Genomic DNA, 14,526 nt, shown 5'->3' on the forward strand with positions numbered 1-14,526 from the left:
ATTTTATCTATAGGAAAGTTTGTGTCTTGTCCAATAAGGACTAATATCTACCGATGGGTATAAATATGTATATTCGGGGTCCCTGTAATCTATCTCCACATATCAATATATATACTAGGTGACAACTGTAGCAGCATATAACTGTTGCAGTTTTTTAATAATTTCCCACGCTATTATTGCAGCAAACTGAAACATGTCACTAATGTTGCAGCAAACTGATAGTTTTGTCACTAGAGTTGTAGTTTTCCAAAATTTACTCTTATATTATCATTGGTTGATTGGTTGATTGCTCAAGTTTTTCCATTGTATTTATATCATCATTTATCCAAGTGTCAGAATCAATATCTCCGACCCCTATCGATATCTGCTAGCATCGTTACATCAGTTTGTTAGCTGATCGGCTCTTTGATCATCAATTTATATATCTTGTCAGTTACAGGATCAAACTAACTGGCATGTCCGCATCTCATCAAAATTTAGGACCTGCACTAGAGCTAAGCAAATCTCTCAGGCCTTCATGTGTTTCCACATAGTTCACGTAAACGCAGATTTGGCACCATCGGCCGGATGCGAATTTTTCATCAGCAGGGGAAAGATATCCAATCGTAGCTACCGAACACAACCTTATTTGTCTTAGTCAAAATATTTATATCTTTACCATTTATCATATGCTTTCAATAACTTATATAGTTTATCATGTGTTTCTTTAGATTCACCATGAGAAATACTAAATCTATTTTACTCCTTCTGAACTGTTTCATTTTATCACTTAATTAAGCGCTCTAAACTACTACTATGTTCTCATTTTAACAACACCACCCCCCCCAAAAAAAAAAAAATCCCCACCACACATTACTCTTCTTTATTTCTCTTTACATGAGTCGTATTTTAAGTTGAGCTTTTTTTTAAAAGCCATACATGATACCATTATCAAACTTTTAAAATATTTAAAAAAAATTCATGATTTTTTGCTTGAAATTTAAAACCTTGATATTTAAATAAATCTTAAAACCTATGCAAATAGTGATAAAAATTAAAAATATTTAAGTGTAGGTCTTTTCGAATGAAATTAATGGATAAAGATAAAAAAAAAGTTTACTTACGACATTAAATGAGAAGTAACGAATTGGATGGAGTACTAGAAACCACGCGTTTAGATCGTGAGAACGGTCAATTAGTACGGTCAGTCAAAGTCTTCTTTTCGGGAGAAAAATCAATCAGGTTAAATGTGATTGGCATCTCGTTATCAATGTTTGAAGCCCTGGACGATGGCTGCAAAATAATTTGGCGCATGTTCCATCGAGTGGCATTAGCATTGACTAACAAATTTCGCCAAGTCAATCCTAGATTAGTTTGTTATTCAGTAATCCCTCCATCCCAAAATTGGCGGACCCAGAATTTGAATCTAGGGTAGACCTAGCAAAAAATAAAATCCAAATACAATACAATATGATTCGACATAAAATCTGATAAACGATACGGTATATAACTTTAAATGGTTCAATACAAATAGAAAATAACAAATAAGTTTAAATCTTACCTAAATGACAATGTAAATTGTGTCTTCATCAATTGGAGCATCAACTACAGCAGGAACAGACGACCCTTCATCCACTGGTGGGATTGGTAGATCACAAGATGCAACTTTTTTTGCTTCATGCTTCTGAAAAAGTAACGCAATGCTTTCTTATCCATATGCCTCAATCTCCTGACAACCATCAAACCATGTAAAAATGTCATATGATTTTTATTGTTGCACACAATTTTGTGGTAATCTATTGATATGGCATACGACTAGAAATCTAAAACTTGATTATTGAAGGGGATAGTACTGGTCGTCTACTACTACTAGAACTCTAGAATGGGGGGGAGGGGCTGAGGAAGTGCTCACTGCTCATCGAAGAGGGAGTGACGCCGGGCGCTAGCAGCGCCACGGTGGGCACGCGCGTCGGGCGGAAGGCCGCCAGCTGGACACGGCCATGCGGGACATAGCGCGGCGGCGCGAGTCGCGACGGGAAGGCGCTAAGGTGGGCAGGCCTAGCCGCCAAGGCTAGGGCGCGCCGGCGAGGGGCGGAGAGGGCGCGAGCGCGCGAAGCCAGCGGCGCCATGGCGGGGCGCGCACGTCGGGCGGGAGGTCGCCGGCTAGACGCGGCGCCACGGCGCGAGTCACGACGGAAGGCGAGCAGGCCCAGGCCGGGGCGCGCCGGTGAGAGGCGGAGTGCCACTGCACCGTCGTAGCCTCGCGGGACGTGACCACACGGGAGCGCCGGAGCGATGGCGTCGCTGCCGACTGCCGTGCTAGCGCAGTGGCGCCGTCGGGAGTGGACTAGGATACAGGGAGAGACAGAGAATGAGAGGCCAGGACTGGAGAGTTAGGGTTTTTTTTGTTAGGCCATACTTTTTTGATGGGCCAAGAAAAATGAATATCTAGTCTTTTCTAGGCCAAATTCTAGGGTAGTCCTGGGCCTACATGGACTACCCTTTGGGTTCGCCACTGCCAAAATATAAAGAGTTTTGGTTAGGACATATCCTACTATTACGAATCTGGACAAACTGATGTATCTCATCCAACCAAAACTCTTTCAGCCCCATTGTTTCGCTTATTTGTGGAATAAGCCAAACGGCATATTTGTAGACTAAAAAGTAAATTGTGAATAAACTTTTAATATGTGTTCTTAGCGATCTAAAAGCAAAGGCTGAAAAATAAACTTCGATGAAAAAAACCCCAAAATCAGTTCCAAATTTAAGGTTGAAAATTCAAATTTTGGCTGATAAACATAAGCATAAGCGAAAAGATGAGGCCCTTTATATTTTTTAAATGGAGGGAGTACTAGCAGTACTTACTTAGTATAGTATACTGAGTAGTACTCCTACTCCACTTCAGTAAGGATCATAGGACCAAAAGGAAAAGACTAGTGGCTCAGTTTGAAATAAATTATTGGATAGATTGTTGTCACGGATTATCTATTTAAGTATAGTGATAAAGTAAATATTTTAATAAATAAACTTAACAACTAACTTAAAGTGATCTAGACAAAACAGTAAAAGATATTATTTTTAAAATAATGTACTTTTAAAGTATGGGACAAATAATCTGGTTCAACGATCCAATACGTAATATGAACAATTTGTGCTTCCTTCGTTTCAACTTCGAGTACTGATAGCTCTTAAATAGTTATAATAATATAAAGTAGAGTTTAATGAATATGTTTAGAATTTAATATGCTTTATTAATAATATGGTAATTTTAATTAAGTATTTAGAAAACCTTTAAAGAAAATGAGTTGTCAAAAGTTTGAAGATTAATGGTGTACAATAACAATTATTTGGAAAGATGAGTTACAGTAAATTTCAACTCTCACACGTATTGGTGTGCCGAATCGTCGATGGATCACGGATGTGGAAGTGATTATCGACCCTTTTTTGTTAACCTTCCAAATAATTTAGCTCAGACTTTGTACCCTCACAGTGACTTGTACAAGCGTTTACTCCAATTACTCCCAAACAATTCAAGCCACTTTTTAGACTTCCTTAAAAAAAGTAACTTTTTTTACTGGGATAATTGAAGCATGTTCAGTTCCAACTTCTACAAAAGCGTGCATCATGCCATCCTCCAAGTTCCCACCATTCTCTCAAAAACGAACAGCAATGGCTGCTTTGAGAGTCTTCTCTACAGGCGTCATTTGCCATCTTATATTTCATTTCCTTTTCTTCCAGCCATTAGCCATCAGTGATGAAACTGAGACTGATCGAGACGCTCTCCTTTGCTTCAAGTCGCAGCTCTCAGGTCCAACTGGAGTTCTAGCCTCATGGAACAATGCATCCTTGTTACCCTGCAACTGGCATGGAGTCACATGCAGCAGGAGAGCTCCTCGCCGTGTTATCGCCATTGATCTCCCATCCGAAGGCATCATAGGCTCAATATCACCTTGTATTGCCAACATCACCTCTCTTACAAGGCTGCAACTATCAAACAATAGCTTCCATGGCGGCATACCGTCTGAGCTTGGCTTCCTGAACGAACTCCAGAACCTCGACCTCAGCATGAACTCTCTGGAAGGTAACATACCATCAGAACTCTCTTCTTGTTCACAACTTCAGATCCTAGATCTGCAGAACAATTCCCTGCAAGGTGAGATTCCACCTAGTCTAAGTCAATGTGTGCATCTTCAACAAATTCTCCTTGGCAACAACAAGCTCCAAGGGAGCATCCCCTCTGCTTTTGGGGACCTTCCAAAACTGCGTGTACTTTTCCTGGCTAACAACAGACTTTCAGGTGACATACCACCCTCTTTGGGTAGCAGCCTTACACTCACATACGTCGATCTTGGGAACAATGCTCTCACCGGAGGGATCCCAAAGCCCATGTTAAATAGTTCCTCTCTCCAACAACTCATTCTCAATAGAAATAGTCTCAGTGGAGAACTCCCAAAGGCTCTACTCAACACATTGTCACTTATCGGCATTTACCTCAACCAGAATAGCTTTATCGGTTCTATACCACCTGTTACAACCATCTCTCCACAAGTTCAATATCTCGATTTAGGAGAAAATCATCTCACCGGAACAATACCTTCCTCTCTGGGGAACCTTTCCTCCCTACTTCAACTTCGACTTTCACAGAATTGTTTAGATGGGAGCATACCAGAGAGCTTAGGACATATTCCAACGCTACAGACGTTGCTGTTGAATTTGAACAATTTCTCTGGGACGATTCCACCACCCCTCTTCAATATGTCATCCCTGACATTTCTTACTGTGGCAAATAACTCACTCACCGGAAGATTACCTTTAGAGATCGGCTATACACTCCCAAACATTGAAGGCTTGATTCTATTAGCAAACAAGTTTAAGGGCTCAATTCCAACCTCTCTTCTCAATTCAACCCATCTACAAATGCTTTACCTAGCTGACAACAAGTTAACTGGGATCATGCCATCCTTTGGATCACTGACAAACTTGGAGGACCTTGATGTGGCATACAACATGCTAGAAGCAGGCGACTGGGGCTTTATCTCGTCACTTTCAAATTGCACAAGATTGACTAAGCTGATGTTGGATGGGAACAATCTTCAAGGAAACCTGCCAAGTTCTGTTGGCAATCTATCTAGTAGTCTCCAACGGTTGTGGCTAAGAAATAATAAAATTTCCGGACCTATACCACAAGAGATAGGCAATCTTAAGAGCCTCACTGAGTTGTACATGGATTACAATCAATTGACTGGAAATATACCTCTAACAATCGGAAATTTGCACAAATTAGGCATTCTGTCCTTTGCTCAAAACAGACTCTCTGGTCAAATCCCAGACAACATTGGGAAACTTGTTCAGCTGAATTATCTAAATTTGGATAGGAACAACTTGAGTGGAAGCATACCTCTGAGTATAGGGTATTGTACTCAACTCGAAATACTCAACCTTGCTCACAATTCACTAAATGGAACAATACCAGAGACAATCTTTAAAATTTCTTCACTTTCAATGGTGTTAGACTTGTCATACAATTACTTGTCCGGAAGCATATCAGATGAAGTAGGCAACCTTGTCAATCTGAATAAGCTTATCATTTCATACAACAGATTGTCTGGAGATATCCCATCCACTCTTAGTCAATGCGTGGTTCTAGAGTATCTTGAGATGCAAAGCAACTTCTTTGTAGGAAGCATTCCGCAAACATTTGTGAACATGTTAGGCATCAAGGTGATGGATATATCTCATAACAACTTATCGGGAGAAATTCCACAGTTTCTAACGTTGTTGCGTTCTTTGCAAGTTCTCAACTTATCATTCAATAATTTTCATGGAGTGGTGCCAAGCAGTGGTATTTTTGCCAATGCTAGTGTGGTGTCAATTGAAGGAAATGACCATCTGTGCACAGAAACTCCAACGACAGGTATGCCTCTTTGTTCAAAATTGGTTGACAAGAAAAGGAACCATAGTAGGTCATTGGTTCTAGTCCTAACGATAGTAATACCAATTGTTGCTATCACTTTCACTTTATTATGCCTTGCAAAAATTATTTGTATGAAGAGAATGCAAGAAGAGCCACATGTACAACAGCTGAATGAGCACAGGAACATAACATATGAAGATGTTCTAAAGGCCACAAATAGATTCTCTTCAACTAACTTACTTGGCTCAGGATCATTTGGAACAGTTTATAAGGGCAATCTGCATTTTCCTTTCAAAGAAAAGGGCAATCTGCATCTTCAGGAAGAACATATCGCCATCAAGATTTTTAACCTTGATATCCATGGATCTAATAAGAGCTTTGTTGCCGAGTGTGAAACCCTACAAAATGTCCGCCACCGAAATCTCGTGAAAATTATTACTCTATGTTCTTCTGTGGATTCAACTGGGGCAGACTTCAAGGCTATAGTGTTCCCATATTTTCCAAATGGGAATCTAGATATGTGGTTACATCCAAAATCCCATGAACATAGTAGTCAAACAAAGGTTCTGACTTTAAGACAGAGAATTAATATCGCCTTGGATGTAGCATTTGCTTTGGATTATCTTCATAACCAGTGTGAATTGCCATTAGTACATTGTGATTTGAAGCCAAGCAATATTCTGTTGGATAGTGACATGGTTGCACACGTCAGTGACTTTGGCCTAGCAAGATTTGTATACACAAGATCGAATGCACATAAAGATATATCAACAAGCTTGGCTTGTCTAAAAGGATCTATTGGATATATTCCACCGGGTGAGATAAGCTAATTTGTAAGTTGTTCATTCTATTTATGGTACACATGGTGTCTGGTTTCTAATTTTATGATTTCTATAAATCTGAATGCAGAGTATGGTATGAACGAAGATATCTCAACCAAGGGTGATGTCTACAGCTTTGGAATCCTTCTCTTAGAAATGGTAACAGGTAGCAGTCCTACCGATGAAAATTTTAATGGTGGCACAACCCTGCATGATTTTGTTGATAGAGCATTGCCCGATAATACTCACGAGGTTGTTGATCCCACAATGCTACAAGATGATATCAGTGTAGCCGATATGATGGAGAGGTGTTTCGTTCCATTGGTTAAAATAGGACTCTCATGTTCAATGGCATTGCCTAGAGAGCGGCCAGAAATGGGGCAGGTTTCTACCATGATTCTTAGAATCAAACATGCAGCCTCAAACATGGGTGTCAGATGAGGCAAATTAAGATTTGGCAATTTCATGTATAGAAGAATAGTAATGTAACATATTAGTAGCTTTTCTTTTCCCTTTTTTTTTTGAACCAACATAATTAGTGGCATTAGCATTCGTGCCACATTCCTTTTAACTCTTCAAATTGAATAACTACAAGCGCAGTTCAAGCAACCAGAGCTAAATCGATTAGCACAACTAGCATCAGATTGAAGCCAACTGGATGTTCTAGAGGCTGATTTTGTGTCAGATTGGGACCGAGACATCCGATTCGGGCATGAATCAAGCGCGAAATTCGCCCAATCAGAAGTAGAGCAGAGTGTAGATGGATGCACATTCAGATCGATCTAGCTAGCGCAGCCTAATCCAGCCCAAAATCCCAACCACAAATCAATCAGACAGACGGATGAGTGAATGAGCGTGTACCTCATGGTCGCGGAAGCCCTGGTTGTGGCGCCGCCCGCGTGCTGCCGCTGCTTGGACAGTTGGGCCTCGGCGGCCGCGTTTCGCCGCCACAGCTCGTTCCGCTTCGTCTCGCGCTAGCAGCCCAGCACCTCGGCCGGCACCGCCGCTCGCCGACGAGCCCTGGCAATCGCCGGTGTCGCCGGCCGTGCGGTGGATGGACGGACCACAGCGAGCTTTTTTTTTCTTTTTTTTTAAAAAAATCACAACCGCCAATCAAGCACAAGTAGACACGGAGGTAAAAAAGACGGTGACGGGGCACAGCGAGCTTTTTCTTCTTCTTTTTTTCTTTTTTTTCTCTTTGAAAGATCCTTATTACTACTTTCTTTTACCTTTTTTTTTTTTTGTCATTTTCATTTTTCTAGATGGATGACCTGCGTACTGTTACTAATAACAGAGAATTGGTACATTACACGGCGCGGAGCCAAGAATTTGTTAAGCGATTAACCAGTATGATTTGTTCGATCTTCATGCCCCTCCGTTTTTCGATAAATAAAGCCATTAGCTTTTGAGCACACGTTTAACCATTTATATTGTTTAATTTTTTAAATACGTAAAATATAAATTATACTTAAAATATTTATAGTGATAAAAATAACTCATAACAAAATGAGATAAAACAACTCATAACAAAATAAATATACTCCATAATTATGTATTTTTTTCTATTTTTTTAATAAGACAAATAGACAAATGTCTAAAAGTCAACAACATCGTTTATATTTTAAAACAGAAGTAGTATTTTATTTTTTAATGAATTTACAAAGTATTAGCAGACAAGCATATGGATCGAACCCTAATTGCTAACAAAAGACATGCTAAGTTACTAACAACACAAAATGCTTATAAAAAGATAAGCTAATAGCAGCAATCTATTCGGTATCAATTGGCCAGATAAATGTTCATTACCATGTTTAGCAGGAAACTTAAACAGAAAGGCTCACTGCCAATTTTACACATGATTTGACCGATCTACATGGCTGTAAAACCAATACACAATCATAAGCCCTAAGACTGCCAGAGTGACTAGTAGCACTTATTTTCTGTTCAGTCATCCCAGAGATATAATTTGATAAAACGAACAGGAATTTGCAACTGTACAGATTAACATCCAGAGACAGCACTAGAATGTTCATTAACATACAGGATTATATTACAAGGTAGTTATTGGATGGGTGCCACAGGAACATAAATTAACACGTGTATAAACATATCTGAGCAGGGAAAGAACATTCAGAAATGGAGCTGCTTGCACTGAGAAGCAACAGCCTCTGAGGGACAGTATGGGCATTTGAAGGGTCTGGAGCTGCTCTTTGATAGCTTCATTATCGATTGTTTCGACACAACGTGTCCGCAGGGCATCAGCATTGGAGGGTTTTCATCACTCGACTGCTCTCTGAGCACCGGACATACAAAGACAGAGTGGTACTGGAATTCTGGTCCGATATCTATGGGTACTGGCAGTTGTTTCATCGCCTGCCACTCCTGTTTTTTGGCAGCCATCACTGTCGTTAGCTTCAGCAAGGTTGGAAGTCCTTGAAAGCCAGCTGATACTGCCACACCAAGTGGGCTCTCACTAGATTGCCCCAAAAGACTGCAGAATTGATGGGTAAGCTCCTCCGCTAGCTTCTCCCAATGAGTCGATGACATGAATTCGGCATAAGGGGACTGATCAAGCCTATCAGCCCAGAGAAGGCAGGCCATTAGCTTTTGGATCTCTGCCTTGTGCAAGGATGCAAAGGGCACTAAGTGAGTTCTTGCATACTTTAAAGCCTCATCTCTACTTCCTTTTGTTAGTATCTCAACAAACTGAAGCTGATGAAGTTTCAACTCAAGCATTGAACCATTCTGCAAAAGCTGATCATGGTTCTTGGCAGCCCAACTGAGAGCAGGTTGGAGGTTTCTAACTTGCATTGCTTCAAGAATTGAATACATCTCTTGGAATTGTAGTTTCAAGTGTGCCCCATCTGATTCACCACACTCACGGACAAATGAGTCTCCAAGATCAAAAAGGCCCTGGCGGTAGAAATGATTTGCTATTATGCTGTTTATAGTACTGGCCTCAAAATCCACATTTCGATATGCTTTCGATATGTCTGGACTGAAAGACTTCTCGAGCAGCTTGAGATATTTGCTAAGTGCAACATTCAATTCCTTTTGACAACCTTCTAGTTGATTTAGTGGCGCCAATTCATTCAACTTGGCTTTCAATTCTGCCAGGATGGATGAATGGTCAGCACTACCCATGGAATCTGTATTCATCATCTGCATCTTCGTGATTGCCTGCTCAACTTCACTCACTATCTGATCAATAACTTCCTGAGCTTTAGCAGAAGAGGAAGCACGTTTTTCAATAACTCGGTCAAACGCCTCTCTTAGACTGTCAAGCTCCATTGTTGTAGACTTGTAGTGCACACTGCACCCAACTAAGCAGCAGAGTATCACTGCCCTGTACCAAGTCAAAAAACCACAGATATGTAAGTAGTTCATTGAGAAAACTTCCAGAAAGAAATTTTTTTTGAAAGATGTATGATAGAGTCTAACTGCTATTAAATCAGTCTGCGTTGAATTGCAGCAAGCATAACACAGGTTCAGAAACTGTAAATGTAAATATTTAGTGATCAAGAAGCTACAGAAAGAGTACAATGGTAAACCATACAATGGTAGGTATTTAACTTTTCTCCTTGTTTCTGAGATAAAAACATCAAAAGATTAGAACATTGTCTAGATGCTACAGGTAAGTGAAATATGTTTGGGACAAGAAAATGCTGAACGACAAGTTGCAGAGTTCTATTCTGCATAATAACAACATTAGAACACGCCAAAATGACCTAACATAGTCATATCCTCCTGACACTGAAATCAAAAGAATGGGAGGAAACGAAATGATCATGTAAGCCTGATCCCAGAATCCAAGATCACTCACAGTGCATGTGTTCCCACTACAGAGCAGAACATAAAAGGTCCATTTCAAGCTTTATATATGCATTGCTTGAACTAACTCGGTTGTTCTAAACAATCGGTAAAGAATCTCCATGTGTACGAACTGTATGCCTCAAGGACATTGCAAACATTAACCATTAAAACCACATATATGCGTGAAGGTTTCCTTCTCTCTTGATACATAACATAGCAACTACCACGCTTAATCTGTTAAAGAAACAATCGCGATAGCTTATAGAAGATGCATCGCTGTAGGAAACACATAGCTCAGTGAAGAAACAATCCATTTCACTAGTATAATAATGCAACACGATTCATGACTCTCATATTCTAAATCCAATCTAGCAACTAGCACACAGAGTCAAACGTCCAATGGAAGGCTCAATCCATCCCCCGTTGGATAATCCATACACGAAGAGAACCTATCAGTGTGTTCTATACACAAAGAGAACCTATCCTCGAGGTTCCATACGCCGGTTGAACCTATCAGTGGGGTAGTCAGGCTCGTCCTGGACGGGATGCTAGTAATCTTTTACCCCGGGGCAGCTGCTTGCGGGATTAATGTCGTATTTGTAACCTAAACTCTCTTCTAAATCTCAACAAACTTCGCAAAAAAAAAAGAGAGAACCTATCAGTGTGTTCATGCTTACTACGGATTGGCGCGCCGCAAAAAGTCACAAACCGGAGCACGCGATCAGTAGACTGCACGCTCGCCTCCGCAGCAGCGAGTTCGATCTAGAACGAGGCCTCCCTCCCAGCTCTCCACCCAGCGGCTTCTCCTACGGACATGAACCCTAGGGCCTATCCACTCTCGACAAGCCACCAGCAGCGGGGCGACCCAAAGCTAACCCCGGCCGCATTCACCGACCGGATCGACCGCTCCCCCGCGCACGGAGATCGAAACAGGGGGGGTCAGTCGCCGGGATTCCAGACTGGGGGGAAGGGAAAAGTGAGAGCGAAGGAAGGAACCAATCGAAGGGGACGGGCCTCACCTCGGGCGTACTGGGGAGCGGACGGATCGAGCGCGGCGCGCGGGGAGGAGTCCTCCCGCCTCGACGACCGGCACCGGCGGCGGCGGCGGAGGTGGCGGCGACGGCGAGGGAGCGGCGCTTTGGTGATGGAGGAAGTGGTGGTTGGGGGTGGGGGAGGAGAGAGAGAGAGAGAGAGACGCCGCGGTGGAGGAGAGAGAGATCGGAGATGATGGGGTTGGGGGTAATCTGGTAATTTTTGTGCGTGATTGAGTTCCTCGAGAGAGGAGAGATGGGGGAGGAGGGACGGGGCGTGACGCGTGCGCCCTAGGATGCTATTCCGCCTACGCTAACGCTAGTGGGATGATGAATGGGTTCGGGGGCTCACGGGCCGGGCTTGGGCCAACAGATAAATTGATTTAGGGTTTTACTGTTAAAGAATACATTGGGTCTTTTTGGAACTTAGGGCCTGTTTGCCACATCTCCAGCTCCAACTCCACCCCTCCTGGAGCTGGAGCTCAGCCAATCAATTTCAGCTCTACCAAAACTGGAAGTGGAGTTGGGTGGAGCTCTCTCACAAAATGTACTAGAGTTGTGGAGCTGGGTTTAGGCAGCTCCACAACTCCACTCCAGACTCAACTCCTGGAGTTATATTTAAGAGTTGGAGCTGTACCAAACAGACCATTAAGATTATGAGAAACAGCTTGTGAAAATCTAGAAAAAAACTCAGCTTATATCCTATAGTTCATTTTCTCCATTATACAACTATGGATTCTCAGAATCTAGATAAAAATCTGAATTGTTTGGGGCTGCTAGAAACTCCCCCAAACAGGGCCATTATCTGGTTGTGATTTTAGGGAGAAAATCGGGTTATAGTTGAGACGGTAATATAGGAGTTTTCCTAGAATTAACTAGACCAACTACGCTAGCAACAAGTCACACGCCTCCTTTTCGCATCACATACATCAGTGATTTTGCTTCACACTACGCCTCCTTTTCACATCAAGTCAAACTCTGATCTTTGAAGCTTCCATTGGTGTTGCAAACTTTCACCTCAAATCAAAAAAAGAAATTCTAAAATATGAAACTTTCATCTCAAATCATAAACTTCCAATCCCGAACTTCCATATCAAAATCACAAAACTTCCAATTGAAGATGTGAAACTTTCCACACAACATACAAAAAGATTTAAAACTAAAACTTCCATATAAAAAGATTCACCTAAAAAATCCAAAACTTCCATCTAAATAAAAAAATCCCACGGCTCCTACAGCCACAACCATCGTTGCCTTCCTGGGCGCTATCGCAAAGGTCGCCTCCTATTTCGGAGAGGCCGACACGAGCATGATGCAGCCCTGGCTGTGACAGAGAGAACGAAGAGATAGAGTCCTTGTAGCAGGGAGCAGTGGTTGATGGTTGACATCACAGCCCCTAGCGGTGCTAGGGTCAAAGGACCTAGGGGTGCCCACTTGATGGCCCGAGAAAAACAGATAGGGAAGAATAGAGGGTGGTTGGAGACAACGGATAGGGAATGTTGGATGTCAGTAAGATGAGGAAGGATGGAAGCAACCGGAGACGGGGATTATTGGGAGCTGGTGGAGCAGATCAACAGGTCACAACAAGCCACTTTGACAGTGTCGAATGAGAATGGAAGGAAAGAGAAATAGGAGGGGGTGGACGAGAGAAGAGGAATCGGTAGTCTCTTCGCTTCCCAAGCCTTATGGGCCAAGAGCATGCGCTGCAGGCACATATGCGTGAAATAGCATTAATGGAGTAACATAAGGTATTTTTGAAGTTTCAAGAGCGAACGCTTAAAATTGCGAGCAATGCTACACATACTTATAAAATTCTTATCAACAACATACTTATATATATATATTTTTGAATGACTCGCATTAGACAGTGTGAAGTTCATATTGATAGAGCATGAAAAAATTACAAGATTATAATCCCGGAAGGTCGTAACCAGGAAAAAGAAAAAAGAATACCACCACCCACACACCGACAACACCAACGCACAGACCCAGAAGAAGGCTAGCACTGCGTCGGCTAGCACTAAGCGTGACCGGCCGCCGCTAAGCCAACAAAGGAACTATAGTCAAGATCACCCAAAAACCAAACCCTTGCAACCGACAGGAACCCCCGCTCTATCTACATCATTGGGATTGAGGAAGAGAGGGTGAGAGAGAAAAATGGAACCGCTCTCCCCCATAGGCCCTCCGACGTGGCCAACTTGCATAAACTAGTGCGTCGACACAAGAGGACATGAATCTAGAATGAGCTTGCACGAGTTGTTTGGGAGGCTTCAGCAAGGGGGTTGCCTAGACAACGTCTCTAGGGAGAGAAGTGACGAAAGACCGCCGCCACCGTCCGTCAAGGTCTCAAAAAGAGTCGCGACTAGGTTTTTCACCCGGTAGCCCCACTAGAGGCCGAGACGACACGACAACGCCCTCAGGAGAGGGAGTGACGCTTGAGCGCCATTATTGCCGGCCCAGCCAAGGCCAGGCTAGGTTTTCACCAACCACCTGCCTATCCATAGCTGCACCACTGCAACGGCGCCCCACCTTCCCCCCCGGCCCCACCAGTCGCGTCGGGCCTCCGCCTCCACCGGCCTCGCCTCCCTCTACACTGGCCACTGCCGCAGCTGGCCTCCACCGCCGTCGATCGTGCCTCCACGCGCGCGCCTACCAGCCTTCGCCGCCAACGTCGTCAAGGAACACAGCGATACGCCAGCGCCACCAGGTGTCGGAGCTGCACGTCCTCGCAGCGAGGACCATCGGCCACAGCTGTCGCGATGCCGCAAGCCTCCACCGGACCGTGCCTCCCGAATCGCGCCACCACGGCACCGCGAGCTTGCCCTCTCCTAATCTGGCCGTAGGGGGAGCATTTCTGCCCGATGCCCACTCCGGCTGCCGCCTCCTGTCAGAAACGCGCGCTCCACCTCCCACGCTGAGGAGAAGCTCCGCCGCCACCTTCCCAGCCGACCGCTTGCTTCCAGCGGTT

At 43.2% G+C, this 14,526-nt stretch overlaps 2 protein-coding genes across 2 annotated transcripts; one reads left to right on the top strand and one right to left on the bottom strand.

Annotated features, from left to right (window-relative positions):
* Positions 1-3,648: 3,648 nt before the first annotated feature.
* On the top strand, positions 3,649-7,569 carry LOC127777010 (putative receptor-like protein kinase At3g47110). Its single transcript, XM_052303531.1, has 2 exons — positions 3,649-6,709; positions 6,803-7,569. The coding sequence occupies exons 1-2, from the start codon at positions 3,649-3,651 to the stop codon at positions 7,153-7,155; spliced, it is 3,414 nt and encodes a 1,137-aa protein (XP_052159491.1). The 3' UTR covers positions 7,156-7,569.
* Positions 7,570-8,454: 885 nt separating this feature from the next.
* Positions 8,455-11,766, bottom strand: LOC127777815 (protein RMD5 homolog). The gene is made up of 2 exons (XM_052304435.1): positions 11,547-11,766; positions 8,455-10,060 (listed from the first exon to the last, which is right to left on the bottom strand). Exon 2 carries the CDS (start codon positions 10,003-10,005, stop codon positions 8,845-8,847), a length of 1,161 nt encoding a protein of 386 aa, XP_052160395.1. The 5' UTR covers positions 10,006-10,060; positions 11,547-11,766; the 3' UTR covers positions 8,455-8,844.
* Positions 11,767-14,526: the final 2,760 nt, after the last annotated feature.

This window comes from Oryza glaberrima, chromosome 6 (assembly GCF_000147395.1).
Source record: "Oryza glaberrima chromosome 6, OglaRS2, whole genome shotgun sequence".
Taxonomy (NCBI): Eukaryota; Viridiplantae; Streptophyta; class Magnoliopsida; order Poales; family Poaceae; genus Oryza; species Oryza glaberrima.